Source organism: Callionymus lyra, chromosome 3 (genome assembly GCF_982586985.1).
Source record: "Callionymus lyra chromosome 3, fCalLyr1.hap1.1, whole genome shotgun sequence".
Taxonomy (NCBI): Eukaryota; Metazoa; Chordata; class Actinopteri; order Syngnathiformes; family Callionymidae; genus Callionymus; species Callionymus lyra.
In genome coordinates, this window is record NC_141820.1 from 23,443,134 (window position 1) to 23,459,551 (window position 16,418).

Here is a 16,418-nt window from a genome sequence, read left to right on the forward strand (position 1 = left end):
AAAAAAAACGGAATTGGAATATCTAACTTGATTTATACTTGTCACTGCTTTATTTTGGCTCGATGGCCCCCTTCACAACAAGCCACCGGTATCCGGTATAAAACGTGGCCCCTGAGCCCAAAACGTTAATCGCCCCCCACTACAGGTCCCTGGATCATTTTTTATTTTTTTTAGCGATGGCGCTTTTTTACGCGGCAGTGAGGTGTTTTATTATGAAGGGCCGGGCGGAAATGGATGCATCCTCCCACCGCGAAGTCGACGATGCGATAGCGGGGCTGGAGGGAAAAGAGAGAAAAAAAAACGAGGGAAGGGGAATATCGGAGGGTTTTGGGGAGGATTTGGATAAACTTTCCCAACTCTGCCGACCCGAGGACGCTCCAGGGGGGGTCGACGGGGAGTCGCCTTCGCCGGTAATTAACTCTGGACTCATTAGTTTGTTAATGAATTGTTATTTTTCCGCTCTGCGGGCTCCATCAGACGCCGGAAGTCTGCTGCGTCTCACTTCGATGCAACGTTTTTTTTAACCCATCTTTTTTTTTTTTCTTCCTATCAGACTTTTTTTTTTTTTTTTTTTTTTTACTGTTTTTTTTTTTTATTTTCTTCCGATGAACAGGGGGCGAGCGATGGCAGGAGCCGCGTCCTCGCTTGTTTACTCGGCCGCACGGATGAAGTGCACAGGCCTCCGTTTAGCTTTAGCAGCGCAGCGAACAAAAGCAAGACACATTAATGGAGGCTAGTCGGCTAGCGTCTCTGTTAGCTAACGTGCTAACGCTAGCAGTGTTTGTTGATGTCGTCGCCCGCTGAGCTCCTGACAGCTGCGCGGCCGCCCGTCAGACGCGTCCAGAGTTGATGTTTTAGCAGAACAACACGCCCCAGTCGAGACCCTCACAGCACTTTTAAAAAGGTGTTTCTTGAAAGCGGTTAGCTACTCGCTAGCATCGCCTTTGTCGAGTTAAAAGCGACTCAAATTAAATAAATAAAAATCCCTGTTAAAGGTGAACACAGCACTTTGGCATTAACATAAATTATACTTTTTGTTTATTGCCAATTTATTGACTACATTTCACCGATTTGCAAATGAAAGTGTTGGACCTGCAGTGGTCAGTACCTGTGTCAAATAGTTTTATCAGTGCACTTAAAATGACTGTTAATGTGGATTTGTTTGATGGTTGGTAAAAGGCCTGTGATAGAATTCACGCTGGATTTAGTAACCATCATGGGAACCGATAATAAATGTACATTTTAACATGATTTTCAATGTACAGTTGTTTGTTATCAAACAAATAGTTAGTATATCACACGTGCCAGCATCACATGGATCATAAAAATAGATCACCGAATGCTTCATTCACCTGCAATGTCGGCAGTTGTGTTAAATAGCATTAACTGACTTAAGACAAAGTACTAATGGAAAACTTACAAACTTGAATGTTGTGACAGCTTGAGTTGTTTGGATTATTTGTTGATAATGTATAAAATAGCAACAATAGTGTCTTTATCAAATACAATCAAAGTACACTAACCTTTGTTTACATACCATTTGTAGCCATTTACAAATATTATATGCAACAATTATCGTTATGATAACTTCATGTTAGTATATAGTGATACATGTTTAATAAAATAACATATTTCACTGTGCAAATGCACTTGTAAAGATGAATAAAATGCATAACATACATTATAATGATGTGGTAGTGGGAAGGATCTATTCAACAATTTAACAAATATGTGAGTGTAAGAATTATAAGTGCATTTGTGTCTTTGCTCTTTTTGATAAACTGGCAGAATAATTCACAATTATCAAACAATATTGTGTAATTTCTTCTGATTCATGATGACTGAGGATTTTTAATGAAAGCACCATTGACAGAAGGACTTAATTTAATAAAAATATCAAGCTAAGGGTGGGGGGTGAACATATTTAGCTTGTTTCCTGCTAGAGACACTACGTGATGGTAACAAAAATCCAGTTAGGTTGATGCTAAATTCTTGTGAAACATTTAAAAACATAATGATTAATGCACAATTTAGTGAAAAGTCAACCTCAGCTCCAAACGGTATAAATTGGAAATCCTTCAGGTCACTTCAATATTGCATGTTTACTTGAGTATTAAACAATGAGACACGTAATGACATGAGTTTTTAAGAATGTTGATTTTTAATTTCAGAAATAATGGACGATTCCCATTTCAACTCATATTTTTGGTCTCCCATCCCAACTGTGCAAGGACAGGTAGAGACGACTTACTTTATAAAAATGTGTTTTTGCTTCTTTATCCCAAGAGTCCTTTCTAAAGACGTTCTTCACTCCTTTGCCCTCGCCTGGCCCTTCCTCTTCTCTCTAGATCGAGAACGCCATGTTCCTGAGCAAAGCCAAGGATCAGCTAAGTCCCGAGAAGAGCGGCGCGTCTTTTATCCCCCACTCCTCGGCCTCGTCCACCACCTCCCCCCACTACCCCACCGCTGTGCTCGCCATCCCCAGCTCAGTCGATGGTGGATCCGGTTTAAGGGTGGTCACCAAACAGGAAGGTGCCCACTTGCACCAGTCGCACACGACGCAGAACGTCACCGTGGTGCCCGTCCCCTCCACTGGCATCATGACGGCAGGTAACGTCTGTGGACATTTCTGAAATGACGTTAGTTGAGAAGCTCTTAGGTGCTATACCACCTTCTTTGAAATGCTTTTGAGAACGCTGTGAAAGAAGCATGCGTTTCCCAGAGTTGCTCTTAGTGTAAGAAGATCTTTCACTAAGAAGTAAATGCAAGATTGAGCTGACTCACTCTTAACAGCTTTCTTGGCGAACAAGCCCTCAGTGATCAAGCCGCGTGAGAGAAAAGTGTATCTTCGCTTAAAAGGTAAAGTAAAGTAAAAGTAAAAAATGACCATTATATTAAATTACATAATACCTTTTTTAAACACATCTGAATATACATGTGTATAGTACTACTATGACTAAACCGTTAAATAATGTTTGCTTATTAATATGTAAAACAACATCCAACTTTTAAAAACTAATTTTTCAAGTGCGTTATATTTTATAACGAAATGAGAAAAAACGGTTTCCACCTCAAGTAACATATGCAGCTTATGGGTTTTCCATTTGATTGACATGCAGAGCAGCCAGTCTCATCGCTCTTCTCTTTTATTTGTAGATAAATAATGTTTTTTGACTAATTAGGTAAAGTTTGATATTTTCCCACGATCTCGCAAGGCACACTAGTGTGCCACGGCACAGTGGTTGAAAAACACTGTCTTAGCGGAACCCCTCTTAAGAGCCTTCTTTCATCCTTAAGAATGATCAAAACTGGAAACTCGTCATTTTCACTTTCCTGCTTAAAATATGAGGCAATTCTTTATTCGATGCTTATATTTAATTTTTTATGAATGCACATAAAAACAGATGATTTCTAGTTTGTATTGTAACAGAAGTCTCGATGTAGAGCCTCTATTTCCTAAGAACTATTTTTTACAAGAGTTATTTGTTACGAGTAGATCAGTGGGACAGCCCACTTGGATATGTTTCTAGATCAAGTTAAGGATTTAGAGGAGAGACAGAGCTGAACCAAGAATGTTAGAGATGGAGAGATTAGATGAAGGGAGAGAAGGAAGACGTCCAATGAGGTTGGTCGATGTTGCAATTGCGAACAGAAAGAGGTAAGGTGTGAACTAAGAAGATGGGGCTAAAGTTGGGGAACTTGATTTAGGAGAAAAGGATTGTGGAGGACATGATGCATCTTTAATTTAGTTTTCACTATTAATGGAACAACTCACTAAAATATCAAGATATACACCTAACACTAGATAACTGAGAGAATCACGCTTCAATGTTTGCGTTTCAGCCGGCTTGGTCATCACAACACCACAAGGCACGCTCGTCCCCAGTAGCTCTGCACAGTCGTTCGTGGCGGGACCCCACACTGCCACCACCATGATTGTGTCGGCACTGCACCCCTCAAACTCAGGTCCAACACCAGCTTTACCGCATGTATACAAATGGCAAATAGATGTTAGTCTTAAAGCCAAAACACTTTTTCTGCAGTTAAAAATAATTTCATGTCTTCTAATAAAAACTTTTTTATTCAAAATCTTTTTCTTACCACTTTCATTTGCAGACAAGAAAGGCGACCATGCAGGCCCTCCGGCCGTCGTCATGTCGACGCCGGGAAAGCGGGGTCGTAAGAGCAAGCAGATGATGGGAAGAGTTGGCGGGATACTTCCTCCAGGAAGTGATGCGTTAATACTCGCACATCTAGCAGCAGGGGGCCAGGTGAGTGTCTGTCGCTGCACGTCCATGTCCTTTATCGTGTAAACCAGGGGGTCTGAAAGTTGACCGTGTGCCATCAGTGGCCCGTGATGCGGTGGTCTGCGGCCCTCCACACCGACCATCGCATCAGATGTTACCATTTCTTTTAGCTTTGATTATAAAGTTAAGACGGAACAGATTTTTTAAATTAAATGACACATACAATTAGACAAAAATGTACGAAATTAATTGTGAAACCACAAAGAAATCCCTAATAAAAAAAATGTTAATCAAGTTTTCTCGTCATTGTCTAACAGCACCATGCAGCTGCTGACCCATACGATCTGTCCAACGATGAGGACGATCAATCCAACAAAGATGGCCCCAAGTCTTACAGGTACGATGAAGCACGTCCTCCCCCTCCCCTGCAACATTTCAAAGTGTCAATCAAAAAATGCCAAACGGAACAAGGAGATTTTTAGTCAAAACTATTTGGAACGAAGCGCTTTATTCCGTCTTCTTCGACTCTTCTCACAAGGTGTCGTATGTGTGCGGTGACTTTCTTCAGCAAGTCTGACATGCAGATCCACGCCAAGTCCCACACGGAGGCCAAGCCCCACAAGTGTCCCCACTGCTCCAAGTCGTTCGCCAACTCCAGCTACCTGTCCCAGCACATCCGCATCCACAGCGGGGCCAAGCCCTACACCTGCACCTACTGCCAGAAAGCCTTCCGTCAGCTCAGCCACCTACAGCAGCACACACGGTACTGATGTGTGTGTGAGTGAGTGTGTTTTTTTGTGAAGGACGATGTGGAAACTGAGGTTGTGGTACAGTTGCTGTTTCATATTTACAGTGCCCTGCACTGGAAGAAGCCCCAAAACAAACCTATTGACTTGAACCCAACCAATCAGTATTGAGCACAAACTAGGTCTAATTTGGGAGAATATGGTTTAGAGTATTAGTAAGCATTTCCTTCCACACACATACTTTGAGACAAAGGCTACGTCCACAGAACTATGCTCTTGCTCTACTTGTCAGGAACTATGTGCTTTGAAAATGTTGGACCGTTCTCTCCCTTTTCTCGTGCCCCTCCATGCTTCAGGAAGTCCCCCTCTTCTGAGTAATTCATGATCTGTTGACTCTTGTAACCTTCAGTCAGATTGGTGATGATGAGTTTAAGCAACTTGATATGTTGACCATATACATGAGACTCTTACTAAAATAGCTTGGATTACACCATGGAATTGACTTGGTTTAAGTTCTGGTAGGTGAATATATGAATATTAAATTGTTTGCGGTGCCGTTCAATGGAATCAAATCCTAAAATGCTATTAACTCAAGAAAATAAGGTAAATGACTTATAACTGCTTGTGTGGATACAGAATGAAGGCAGTTTGGCTCTGACAGGGTCAGCAGTCTTGAATAATAAGAAACTCATTTGGAAGATGGGGAAAGGTTAAAACGCTCAAGCCAGAAAACTCCTTTGATATGTAGCAAAAACGGATTTATCATTTAACTGTGTGGCTTTCTACTGAAATCATAAAGGATTACAGAGATTATAGAACAGAGGGACAAAAGCTGAACATTTCTGTCCACAATTAAACCTCAAACTAAATGTTTACTTAATTTGTTTGTTGATATCATTATTCATCATTTGAGGTTTTTATTTTTTATATCCCGGTACTCAAATTCTGTCGGCTCAAGTGTGACTGATTCCCACACATGACATCAAAGAGAAAACATTAACTGTAAATAAAGGTACTAACTATTGTTGGTATTGGTTTTCCTTTACTGCAGCAGAAACTGAGAAATAAAGATGCTTGGTTGATGCATACTTGAAAAAGAAAATGTTTGTTTAAAAATAACTTAAATTATCTACTAAACCAAAAGTCATTTTCTCTGTTTCATCATCTAAATGTGTGAACTGCAGTAACTGGATGAACAAAAAGTAACTTTTTAGTCAACAATGTAAAATATATTTTCAAATTAAAGTATTTATTTCCCCTATATTTAAATGATTTACCTCAGCACATGGTCAAGACACGTGTTCCTGTACCTTTTTAAAGAAGCCAGGTTTGAGTAAATTTTGATAAAGATCAGTTATTCGTGAGCTGCTTATCTGACAAAATGTTTTGCAACATTTAATAAAATCGTCATATTTGGAATCACAATTAAGAAGAATTAAACTGTAAAAATGCAAACACAGCAGAAGGTTCAGAGGGAGGGATAAGAAAATGTTGTTTTGGGTTGCCGACCAGATGGAAAAGGAGAGGTGTAGCATTAGTATAAGAGTAAGTAATTTGTATTTATATTGCGCTTTTTTAAGACCAGGGTCACAAAGCGCTTAAACAATCGAAACAATATTCAATAAAGTATATAAGAGTAACAGAGCAGGACTATCATCATAGAATGATTGTTTTTTATTTACTTGGTCCTTTGAGAAAGAGACTCTGAACTACTGACTTGTGCACAACCACTTCTGCTTTTCTGTGGGGCGTTGACCCTCGAAGGGTCATGTGTTGATGACATCAGAATAAAGCGTTTACGTTCCCTTTGCGACTAAAGAAGTAGTTTTGTGGACGTAGCAAGAGTACAATCGGAGCCAGAGAGAGACTGTGAGAGAGAAAGAGAGAAAAGTGTGACTATGCTAGCTTCTATTTTGGTTCTGTGTTTTCACAGCTCAGACACAGCTCAACCAGCACATAGCACTTCCCCTTCCCCCCCTAAAACTATGATCCTCTCAGAACCTGAACCACTCAGATACGTCACAAAGGTCTTGAGTTCATGGTGAAGTCTGGTCGTGACATAGGCTTTTAAAAAAAAACAACCTCTCGCTGTTTCTCTCTCTGACTTTCCTCTCTGTCTCTCCCCTCTTCATCCCGGTGTCCTCTGTTAGAAACCACACCGAGGGCAAGCCCCACAAGTGTCCCCACTGCTCCAAGTCGTTTTCCAACTCCAGCTACCTGTCCCAGCACATCCGCATCCACACCGGGGCCAAGCCCTACACCTGCACCTACTGCCAGACCACGTTCCGGCAGCTCAGTCACCTACAGCAGCACACACGGTACTGGTCTGGTTCAAGGGTGCCTGCATGAGCGGTGTGTGTGAAACAAAGTGTGTTTTACCCGTGGGCGGCTCAGCAGAAGGTCCTCGAGTGCGACCCTGGCTCTGATGGTCTACCATCTGAATTGGTGAATCCAGATCGTCCGGAGGAGTGAATGTGACTGGTGTTCTGTCTGTGTGTCCTCGGATGGTATCTGATCTGTCAACGCCCATTGACAGCCGGGATTGACCCCTTCCCCTCTTGGTGACCCTGGCCATTCAGGAACACCAAGTTATAGAGGGTGAATCATGTTGACCACAATTACTACACTCATGTGTGTCGATCTAGCTGATCAACATTTAGTTCCCACACAGAACAACTGATCTCTTCTCTCCATGTCTTTTAACTTTTCAAACGTCACTTCCTGTGTTTCCCAGGATCCACACCGGTGACAGACCGTACAAGTGCAACCACCCGGGCTGTGAGAAAGCTTTCACTCAGCTGTCCAACCTACAGGTGAGGAGCCGTTAGACCGCCTTGTGTGTGTGTGTGTGTCACGTCTAAAATAAACACCGTTGTGTATCCCAGTCTCACCGTCGGCAACACAACAAAGACAAGCCGTACAAGTGTCACAACTGTAACCGTGGTTACACCGACGCTGCCAGTCTGGAGGTCCACTTGTCCACACACACGGTCAAACATGCAAAGCTCTTCTCCTGCGGCCTCTGCAACCGCTCCTACACCTCGGTATGCAACGCTCTCGCGCATCATTCAGAAGCTTTTGAGAAGTCTTAACACTAAACTGACGACTTTGTGACGGACTGACAGGAAAGATGGTTCACTGGAAGCAGCTAAAAAAATAATAATTTTGAAGTCGATTTTCAATTTAACTATAACCTAATTTAGTTGTCTTAAATAAATATGTGCAAATCAGTGATATTGCACTGCCATTGGTAGGGCTTTAGCGATTCAATTTCACTTAGATACTTGTCATTTTCCGAACAATTTACGAGCCACTGAATTATGGTGACATCTTGTGATTGTTTCTAATTTCTTCAGGTTGAATAATAGAACCGAAAGCCAAAATATGCGAAAGAATCAGCTTTAAAAGCTGCTGGAGCCGGATGTATCCTCTCGTCCCCAGTCTCTGTTATCTCACTGGGGTGCGGAGGACTTAATGACTACTGCCAACTAGTGGTCGTAGGTTTTATTGCAACAAAAAATACATGTTCATTGTTAATAATAAAAATAAAAAAAATTTGAAAAGAAAATCGATGTATTCATTTTAACACGGTATCAAAACACTTGAATATCTTGATGTTTAAGTTCATATTTTTGTACACTCCTAGCCATCGACTCAATTTTTTACCCTGGTGTTAAATAGATTTTCAGTGTTAAGACTTTCTAGCTCTGCTTTAAAACATTGACCTGTAATGATTTTACTGATGTGTTGCCAGTTTGAATCACCAACAACTGCTCTGCTTCCACTTGCAGGAGACGTACCTAATGAAACACATGAGGAAACACAACCCCGACCCACTGACTGTGGCAGCTACGCTTGCGGCTCAGCAGGCGCAGGGCCTGGCCTCCGGGGGCAGCGTCAGAGGTCGGGGCAGGGGCAGAGGGAGGGGAGGGGGGGGAGTGGGCCGAGCTCTTCAGCTCCAGAACCAAGCGAACCCCAACAATCCCTCCCAGAACACTAATAACCCGGGACCCCCGAGCAGCTACGCGCAGCCCAGCGACGCGGTGGTCTCCTGCCCCTTTGACCTTCACCAGTTCAAGTCTGTAGCGTCTGGCGAGCTCCAGTACAAACAAGTAACAGTGGGGGACCTACCAGTGGCCCACAAAGACCTCTGCCTCACCGTCTCCACGTCGGCCATCCAAGTGGAGCACATGAACTCGTAGGCTTTCGTCTTCCGCAACCTTTTTCTTCTGTTGACATACATTTGATTGTGTAAAAAAAAAAAAAAAAAAGAAAAAAGTTCGTGTACGAACTGTCATGTTAGTGTTGTCTGTTAACAAACCCAGATCCAAGAGGGTCATTTAAACTCAGCTGGAACGTGGCACTGATAAAAAGGTCATTTTACGAAGACGTCCCATGTTTCAACGTCCATCCACCCAAACTAAAATTTGCACAAACAATTACGCCAATCGCAACTCGAAGTTGTCAAGATAAAAAAACTTGCGTGACTTTCATCTCAACTGGAGTTTTGTCGTCTGCCTTATCCTGTTTGGAACGTTCCAGATACGTCTTTCCAAAGCAACAAGGCGATTTTATTGCTAACAAGTCACCATACATTGGTGTTATCGATTTAAACCAACCTCCTCTCAGAGACGTGCTTCCCTCACCATCGGTAAAAATGCTCACAAATGTTCTACCTACAATCGCCCGATCTTAAAGATATGCCCTCAAATATCTTCTCTTTGTTGAGAAGCAACGGCTGAAATCTTTGGCAGATGACAAAACTCAACTTAGCAGAAATGTAACTGTGATTAAGTGATGTCAACGACAACAGAATGATACAAACCCTTGTCTAAATTCCAAAGTCGGACCGTCAGAAAATGAATGAAAGTCGATAACCGCCTGGTTTGTCACAAAAAGTGACAACACAAAAATCTTTGTAAACGCACTTATTAGTTGAATAGCATGAGGACAAAAGGAGTTTTTGGGCGGGAGGGATATAACAGAAAGCACTTGAAGATGCTTCCCCATCTTTGTCTGTCTTTGTTTTTTTTTAAGTATTATATATATGTATGTATTTTTCTACGAAAAGGAACACGTGGAGGAGTAAGTACGCAGATGCATGAATGTGAAGGGAAGAGATTTTTTTCTGAGTTCAAATGACGAGTGTGCGATCATAATGGCTGACAGGTACTGTTATTAACCTTTTTATAGTAACGTTTCTTTCTGTGCATACTATTACTTCATTGAGTATAACTGAAGTGCAAATGTTAGCCACTTTTACCTGAAACATTATTGTGTTCGCAGTGAGCTGTACATAACTTTAGCTGTTAAAGGGAACCATACATTGTCAAAGAACCAAACTTGACCCAAGACCAAACTTTTTTTCAACTCGCTTTTAATTGACTCTATAAAGCAAAATATCCAACCTGTAAACAAGCAGTCACAGCGACCATGTTCTTGTTTATCTGCTGGCCTGGCCGGCCGTCTTCTAAAAGTGCTCTTTTAAAAAACTCATTGTCTTTTCTTTTTTTTTGTAACAAATTAAAACAAGACTTACCTGTTAGTGATGCTTTGACTGATTCTCCTGAACTGAAATAACTATTTACTGACCTGCTACTCTTGTATACTGTATAAACCGTTAGACCTCTTGCTCACATGATCAGACTGTTTCTTAAAATAAAGATGAAAAACAGTTTGATTAAATGTGTTTATTGGGTTGTTTTTCTCAACAGAGTCCACCAGTATTTTGATTGTTTTAATGCTAATAAAAAATGTTAGTTAAAATTACATTTTTCCAAATACTATTATGTTCGCTTACAATTTATGAGCGACCATAAATACTCATGTCTCTTGTTCAACACTGCAAGAAACAGAACAGAAACTGTTTCCTTCAACTGAGAAAAATCTCTAAACTTAGGAAAATGTTGTCACAACATGATCTGGAGCTTGTAATCCATGCGTTTGTTTCTTCTCGTCTGGACTATTGCAACAGTTTATTTTCATGTCTTAACAAGAAGGAGCTGTCTCGTCTGCAGTTGATTCAGAACTCTGCAGCGAGAATTCTGACCCGCTCTAGTAGAAGAACTCACATTTCTCCGATCCTTAAAACTCTTCACTGGCTGCCAGTTTCTTTCAGAATCATCTTTAAAATTCTGGTTCTTACTCTCAGATCTATTCATGGTCAGGCTCCTCCTCACATCAGTGATCTGATCCAGCCTAACACCCCAGCTCGGGCTCTGAGGTCTGTGGATCAGAATCTACTGATGGTTCCTGAACACGGTTCAGGACCAGAGGAGAGAAATCCTTCCAGGCTGTTGCTCCTAAGCTTTGGAACGATCTTCTTCTCTGTGTTTGATGATCTACTGACTCCTTCAAAAAACATCTTAAGACATTCTTATTTGTTCAGGCTTTTCCTTGATTTTCTGGAACTCCTGTTGTATTATCAGTTTTATTTTACTTTTTATCTTTACCCTTTAAAGTATATACTTTATTGAATATTTTATTGATTGTTTAAGCGCTTTGTGACCCATGTCTGAAAAAGCGCTATACAAATAAAAATTACTTACTTACTTACTATTTTGACCTCATAAAAGGCCACAATAAATACAAAGGGCCGCACGTTGCCCAGGATTGTTGTAGGAGGAGACCTCGGGGCAGACCCGAAGCATCACGTCAAAATTATGCGACATCTTAACATTCTAAACTGAGGAACTTTTTTCACGCCGATGTCTATGAACCAAGAGTCCAGTGACATGTTCTGCCGAGGTCTGGCGGGGCTGTCTGGCTCCTCTTAAAGGCGCCGCGTCCATGTCTGCGGCTGCTCGGCTCTCCCCGGGAAGACTGTTCTTCCAGCCAAACATGGACCTTCTCCTCGCTCGCCTGCACCGATGTGCCGGGCCGGTTGGCGCCGGCGCGGCCGGACACGAACATCCCGGAGGCTGCGGTGTGAACTGAGGCGGCGAGGTTCGTGTCGGCGTCTCATTTTTTTTGCGGGGATTCCAGCTAGCTTGTTAGCCACATGCTAACGTCGCATCTTCCGTGTTGTTGTTTTTTTTGGGCGAAACAAGAGACAACTGTTTACCCCGCGTTTGACTCGATGTCCTCGAACACGATCCACCGAAAAGTTCTGATCATTTCCTCCCCAATAGGCCACAGGTGTTTGCGAGGATGAAGGTGTTGCCTGAACGCATCAGCTGTTAGCAGTGCCTTGCTCACGGGCAGCTGATCCGACATAGTATGAACCCTACACTCTTGCCAAGTGATATCAGGTCTTTTTTTGGCAACAACATTTACGTTCTTGGATATCTTTTAAGCGCAGGATAACTAACGGTTTTGTATTTTCCACGCGACCCTGAACGCAACACTTAACCAAACTTAAACATAACAGAAACATCTGGAAAGTCGGTGTCGCGTATTCACTCGTCAGCCATTTTGACTCGTGTAGTAGTTATACATGAATCTTACTATTCACAATAGTTATGACGCCAGAATAATTGCATTTAAACAAAACGCATTAAAGGTTTTTTTTGTGCGAACTTTCAAGTATCAAAATAAACGATTTCGTATTTTCTATCTTTTATCTTAAGTGAAATGTAAAATGATTACTTGCTTAAAATGGATCATTTGTGTGAAATTGTGGAATCTTAAATTTAATTTAATTTGGAAATCATGGACGTTTAAAAGTTTAACATAAAGTTTTTAAACAGACTATGTTAACTTTTACAAAGTGTATATATATATATATATTTTTAATGTGATCTCTGTAAATCTAACGTTTAAGGCCCTTAACTTCATCATCTACAGTATTTCGACACATTCTAGAACTATAAAGAGATGTTGGTTCTGACCCGTTTTTTTGTGCCACAGATGCAGTCTCTGCCCGTGGAAGTGGGCAGCAGCAGCTCAGTAACTCAGTCTGGCGCGGAGGTTCAGGTGGTCTTCTCAGTCGCCCAGACTTCAGTCCTGGACAGTCTTAATCAGCAGAGGGAAGATGGCCGCCTCTGCGACCTCTCCATCCACGTCCAGGGTCACGTCTTCAAAGCCCACCGCTGCGTGCTGGCGGCTTCCTCGCCGTACTTCCATGACCAGGTCGGGTACCTTTTTTAGAACGGTTTAGTGGAGCGCAAAATTACTTACTAACATTTTTGAAGGCTTCTACCTTTCTCGTCCGTAGGTTCTTCTGAAGAACATGTCAACCGTCTCCATCCCGGCGGTGATGGACCCGCTCGCCTTCGAGCGCGTGCTGTGTTGCGCCTACACGGGTCGGCTGAGGATGTTACGCGACGACATCGTCAACTACCTGACGGTGGGCAGCGTACTTCAGATGTGGCACATCGTGGACAAATGCACCGAGCTGCTGAGGGACGGTCGGGCTTCGGCCGCGAAGGGCGGCGGCGCCGGTGCCGGACCGGACAGGGCCAGTGCCGGAGGTCTATCCGAGAATCCGGGCTGCAGCAGCAGCAACTCGGATGCCGGTCGAGGTTCGAGCGGTGACCGGGTCGTCGGGTCGAACGAGCACCCGGCGACCTCGCAGCCAACCCCGAGCGAGAGTCAGTCTCCGAGCAGCACCAACTACTTCAGCCCCAGAGACGGCGGCTTTACGGGAGGCGGCACGGCGGTCAACGCGGCCGCCGCCGAGGGAGGAGGGCCCAGCAACACGCACGGCTACTGCACCCCGTCTGGGGGGGAGGAGGCCTTCCTCATTGAGGAAGACGAAGAAGAAGAAGAAGAAGAGGAGGAGGATGAGGAGGTGTTATACCTGCAGAAGAAGAGAGGAGCAGGAAGCGCCAAGAGGAAGAAAACGGAGGGAGTGGGAGTCAGCGACAGTTTTGGCGTGTCGTCCTACCAGGTGAGAAGTTCACCTCTTGATAACGAAACACTTCCTGGTTGTCAACCTTGTTTTGTAAAAGGGGGTCCCTGACCATAGGCCAATGGTGTTTTGGGGGGTCCTGGCCTTGAGCTGTAACCAGTGATATTTCTCCTGACAGGGCGGAGAGGAGCGGGTCGCGGTGCCACTGAAGCGAGCGACCTACAGCCAGCCCAACATCGTGCCACGCAAACAGTGGGTGGTGGTGAAAAGGGAACGACCCGAGGACGACGACCTCATCGTGGTGTCCGGAGAAGACGCAGGAGAGGAAGACGACGACGCCGACGACGACGAGGAGGACGAAAGCCGGGACCTTGAGTTGGCCAGAGAAAAGGCAAGAGACTTCAACATCTGCAACGTCAGGAGTCTTTCCGGGGAACCAAGCAACAGGGCCGACACCGATTTGGACTCTCAGGTGAGTGATGTAGACGTTTGTATTTCTGTCTCAACATCTCACTGCGTGTCCTCAGCTGGAGTTCTGCCCCTCGTCAGAGGACTACCTCAAGTTCGAGGGCAGTCTGATGGACCAGGCTTTAGCCCAGCACCTTCACGACACCGCTTCAAGTCAGAACACCACCCGGGCTGTTTCGGCGCTCCTGGGTCAGGTTCAGTCTGCGGCCAGTGCCCGGGCCCAGCTCTTCCCCCTCGACATGCAGGGGAATAAAATCCTGCTCTACAGTCAGGCGTCAGGACTGTCTATGGACGCCGCGCAGCAGTCACTGGAGATGTCCGGTGGAATGATCGCCGGCGCCTCTTTCAAGAGTCCAAACCTGGAGCACAGCGCGGTCCACGTCTCCATGCAGGGTGGCGTTGGGGGCGAGTGCGAGGGCGGGGGGCTGGGAGGCACGGGCGGGAGCGGCTCAGGGAAAGTGTTCATGTGCCATTGCGGTAAGACATTCACGCACAGAAGCATGCGAGACCGGCACATCAACATGCACCTGGACCTGAGACCCTTCCACTGCCCCGTCTGTGCCAAGAAGTTCAAGATGAAGCATCACCTCACCGAGCACATGAAGACACACACAGGCCTGAAACCCTACGACTGCGGCAGCTGCGGGAAGAAGTTCATGTGGCGCGACAGCTTCATGAGGCACCGCTCGCACTGCCAGAGGCGCGGCGGGATGACGGAGGGCGGAGACTGCGGCAGTGGTCAAGACCCGGGCAGGGGGGGAGGTGAAGAGGGGTCCGAGCTGATGCCCTCCCCGCATCACCACCACCACCACCTCCTCTCACAGGGTGGTAGCAGAGGCGGGTTGCTGATGTCCTCACATATGGCGCCCTCTGAAGGCAACTCTGCCGCTGCAAGCGCTGGCTCAGTTCTGGTCGGCAGTTCGACTCAAGGCATGTTCGACAGGAATCTCTCCAACCAAGACATGACTGATGGCACCACCTAAGCCGTTCCTACTATTTTTAGGGGATGTTTGGAGAAACCTACATTCCGCATTAAAAGCACAAGTTCGGGTCATCGACTAGTAGGCGTTTACATTCCTGGAGACTTTTGGTGACCTTTCAAGACATTCACCCCTCCCATGAAGAAGAAGTGACCTCTAAAAATGGAACGTCAACCATTGTATTTGAGTTTTCAGGCTGTGATCAAGAGTTGTAGCAACCGTACTTTGTACCGTTCAGGTGTCAGTTCTCCATCAGTGTAGTTTTTGAATCGGTACTTTTGACCAAAGCAAACATTCAGACACTATTAACTGGACCCTCCGGTTTCTGGCGAGTGAGAAAACACTGGGTTAACGTGTGACGACTCACAAATAAAGAATGTACACAACACAAAGATAGTCATCAGACACGGGTTTCACAATTCCACATCCTTTTGGATCACACTGAACCATCACCAGCCTTGGCTTCCAAGAGTGAGGTTAAGAGGGCACAGATCAGGGGGATACTAAAGGTCACATCGGACCATTAAGCTTTGGGATTCTACCATAGGATTTTTAATTTTAAATGACCCAATAACCCTTATAAAAAGGCTTAAATGGATTTTTGACATCAAGAAGTGTTTCCGTACTGTGACACACAACATTAAAGCCGACCAACTAGTATATTTGAAATTGTTGCAAAAAGAAGCGCCTCCATTTTGGTGACGCTACTTGCCCCAATGCTAATAAAGGGCATGGGTTATGGCTTCTTCATCAAATCACCGATACGATGGCAGTTGCTCAATGCTTATGAGGTAATTTTCGTAAACGTTGACCAGCACGAGGAATTGTTAAGAGTATCAACTGTTGCTGTGCATTATGGGGACATTGAGGAAGTTATTTTTATGTCATTGTAGCTAAGAGGGTCAAGTGGTCCTACTGTATGTAGAGGTTACGACAAGGTTGACTGACAGACCCAGAAGCAATGGATATGTTATCATGGAAAAAGTCTGATGATCCTTCGTCTGAGTGTTTTATTTTTGTACACCCCCCTCTCATCAAAGTGAAAGACTGAGCCGATTGTTGAAGAAACCAATATTGACGTTTGTGATCCGTGCTAATGTAGAGAACTGCAGCACGTCCGCTGTCAAACATGTGAGAGAATAAATTATTTGTTGCAAAAACAACAATTTCAGCTCATCTTTATGAT

The 16,418-nt window shown here is 44.1% G+C and overlaps 2 protein-coding genes across 5 annotated transcripts; both read left to right on the forward strand.

Annotated features, from left to right (window-relative positions):
- The first annotated feature begins 248 nt into the window (after positions 1-248).
- On the forward strand, positions 249-10,762 carry znf384a (zinc finger protein 384 a). Of its 4 annotated transcripts, none has more exons than XM_087787121.1 (11): positions 249-410; positions 2,172-2,236; positions 2,349-2,610; positions 3,844-3,966; positions 4,117-4,271; positions 4,565-4,644; positions 4,786-5,010; positions 7,144-7,311; positions 7,728-7,806; positions 7,879-8,037; positions 8,785-10,762. In XM_087787121.1, exons 2-11 carry the CDS (start codon positions 2,177-2,179, stop codon positions 9,193-9,195), a joined length of 1,722 nt encoding a protein of 573 aa, XP_087643247.1. In that variant the 5' UTR covers positions 249-410; positions 2,172-2,176; the 3' UTR covers positions 9,196-10,762. The 4 variants fall into 4 exon arrangements, with proteins under 4 accessions (XP_087643247.1, XP_087643249.1, XP_087643250.1 ...); XM_087787123.1 differs by having other exon boundaries at positions 4,816-5,010; XM_087787122.1 differs by lacking the exon at positions 249-410 and adding an exon at positions 427-904.
- An 821-nt stretch (positions 10,763-11,583) lies between these two features.
- zbtb22b (zinc finger and BTB domain containing 22b) lies at positions 11,584-16,389 on the forward strand. The gene is made up of 5 exons (XM_087787125.1): positions 11,584-11,938; positions 12,842-13,063; positions 13,149-13,823; positions 13,963-14,256; positions 14,312-16,389. The coding sequence occupies exons 2-5, from the start codon at positions 12,842-12,844 to the stop codon at positions 15,233-15,235; spliced, it is 2,115 nt and encodes a 704-aa protein (XP_087643251.1). The 5' UTR covers positions 11,584-11,938; the 3' UTR covers positions 15,236-16,389.
- Positions 16,390-16,418: the final 29 nt, after the last annotated feature.

Coding starts and splice junctions, on each gene's coding strand:
- znf384a (XM_087787121.1), top strand. CDS start 2,177: ATGGACGATTCCCATTTCAACTCATATTTTTGGTCTCCCATCCCAACT. Junction 5,011..7,143: donor CACCTACAGCAGCACACACG/GTACTGATGTGT, acceptor GTCCTCTGTTAG/AAACCACACCGAGGGCAAGC. Junction 8,038..8,784: donor GCAACCGCTCCTACACCTCG/GTATGCAACGCT, acceptor TTCCACTTGCAG/GAGACGTACCTAATGAAACA.
- zbtb22b (XM_087787125.1), top strand. CDS start 12,842: ATGCAGTCTCTGCCCGTGGAAGTGGGCAGCAGCAGCTCAGTAACTCAG. Junction 13,824..13,962: donor TTGGCGTGTCGTCCTACCAG/GTGAGAAGTTCA, acceptor TTCTCCTGACAG/GGCGGAGAGGAGCGGGTCGC. Junction 14,257..14,311: donor ACACCGATTTGGACTCTCAG/GTGAGTGATGTA, acceptor GCGTGTCCTCAG/CTGGAGTTCTGCCCCTCGTC.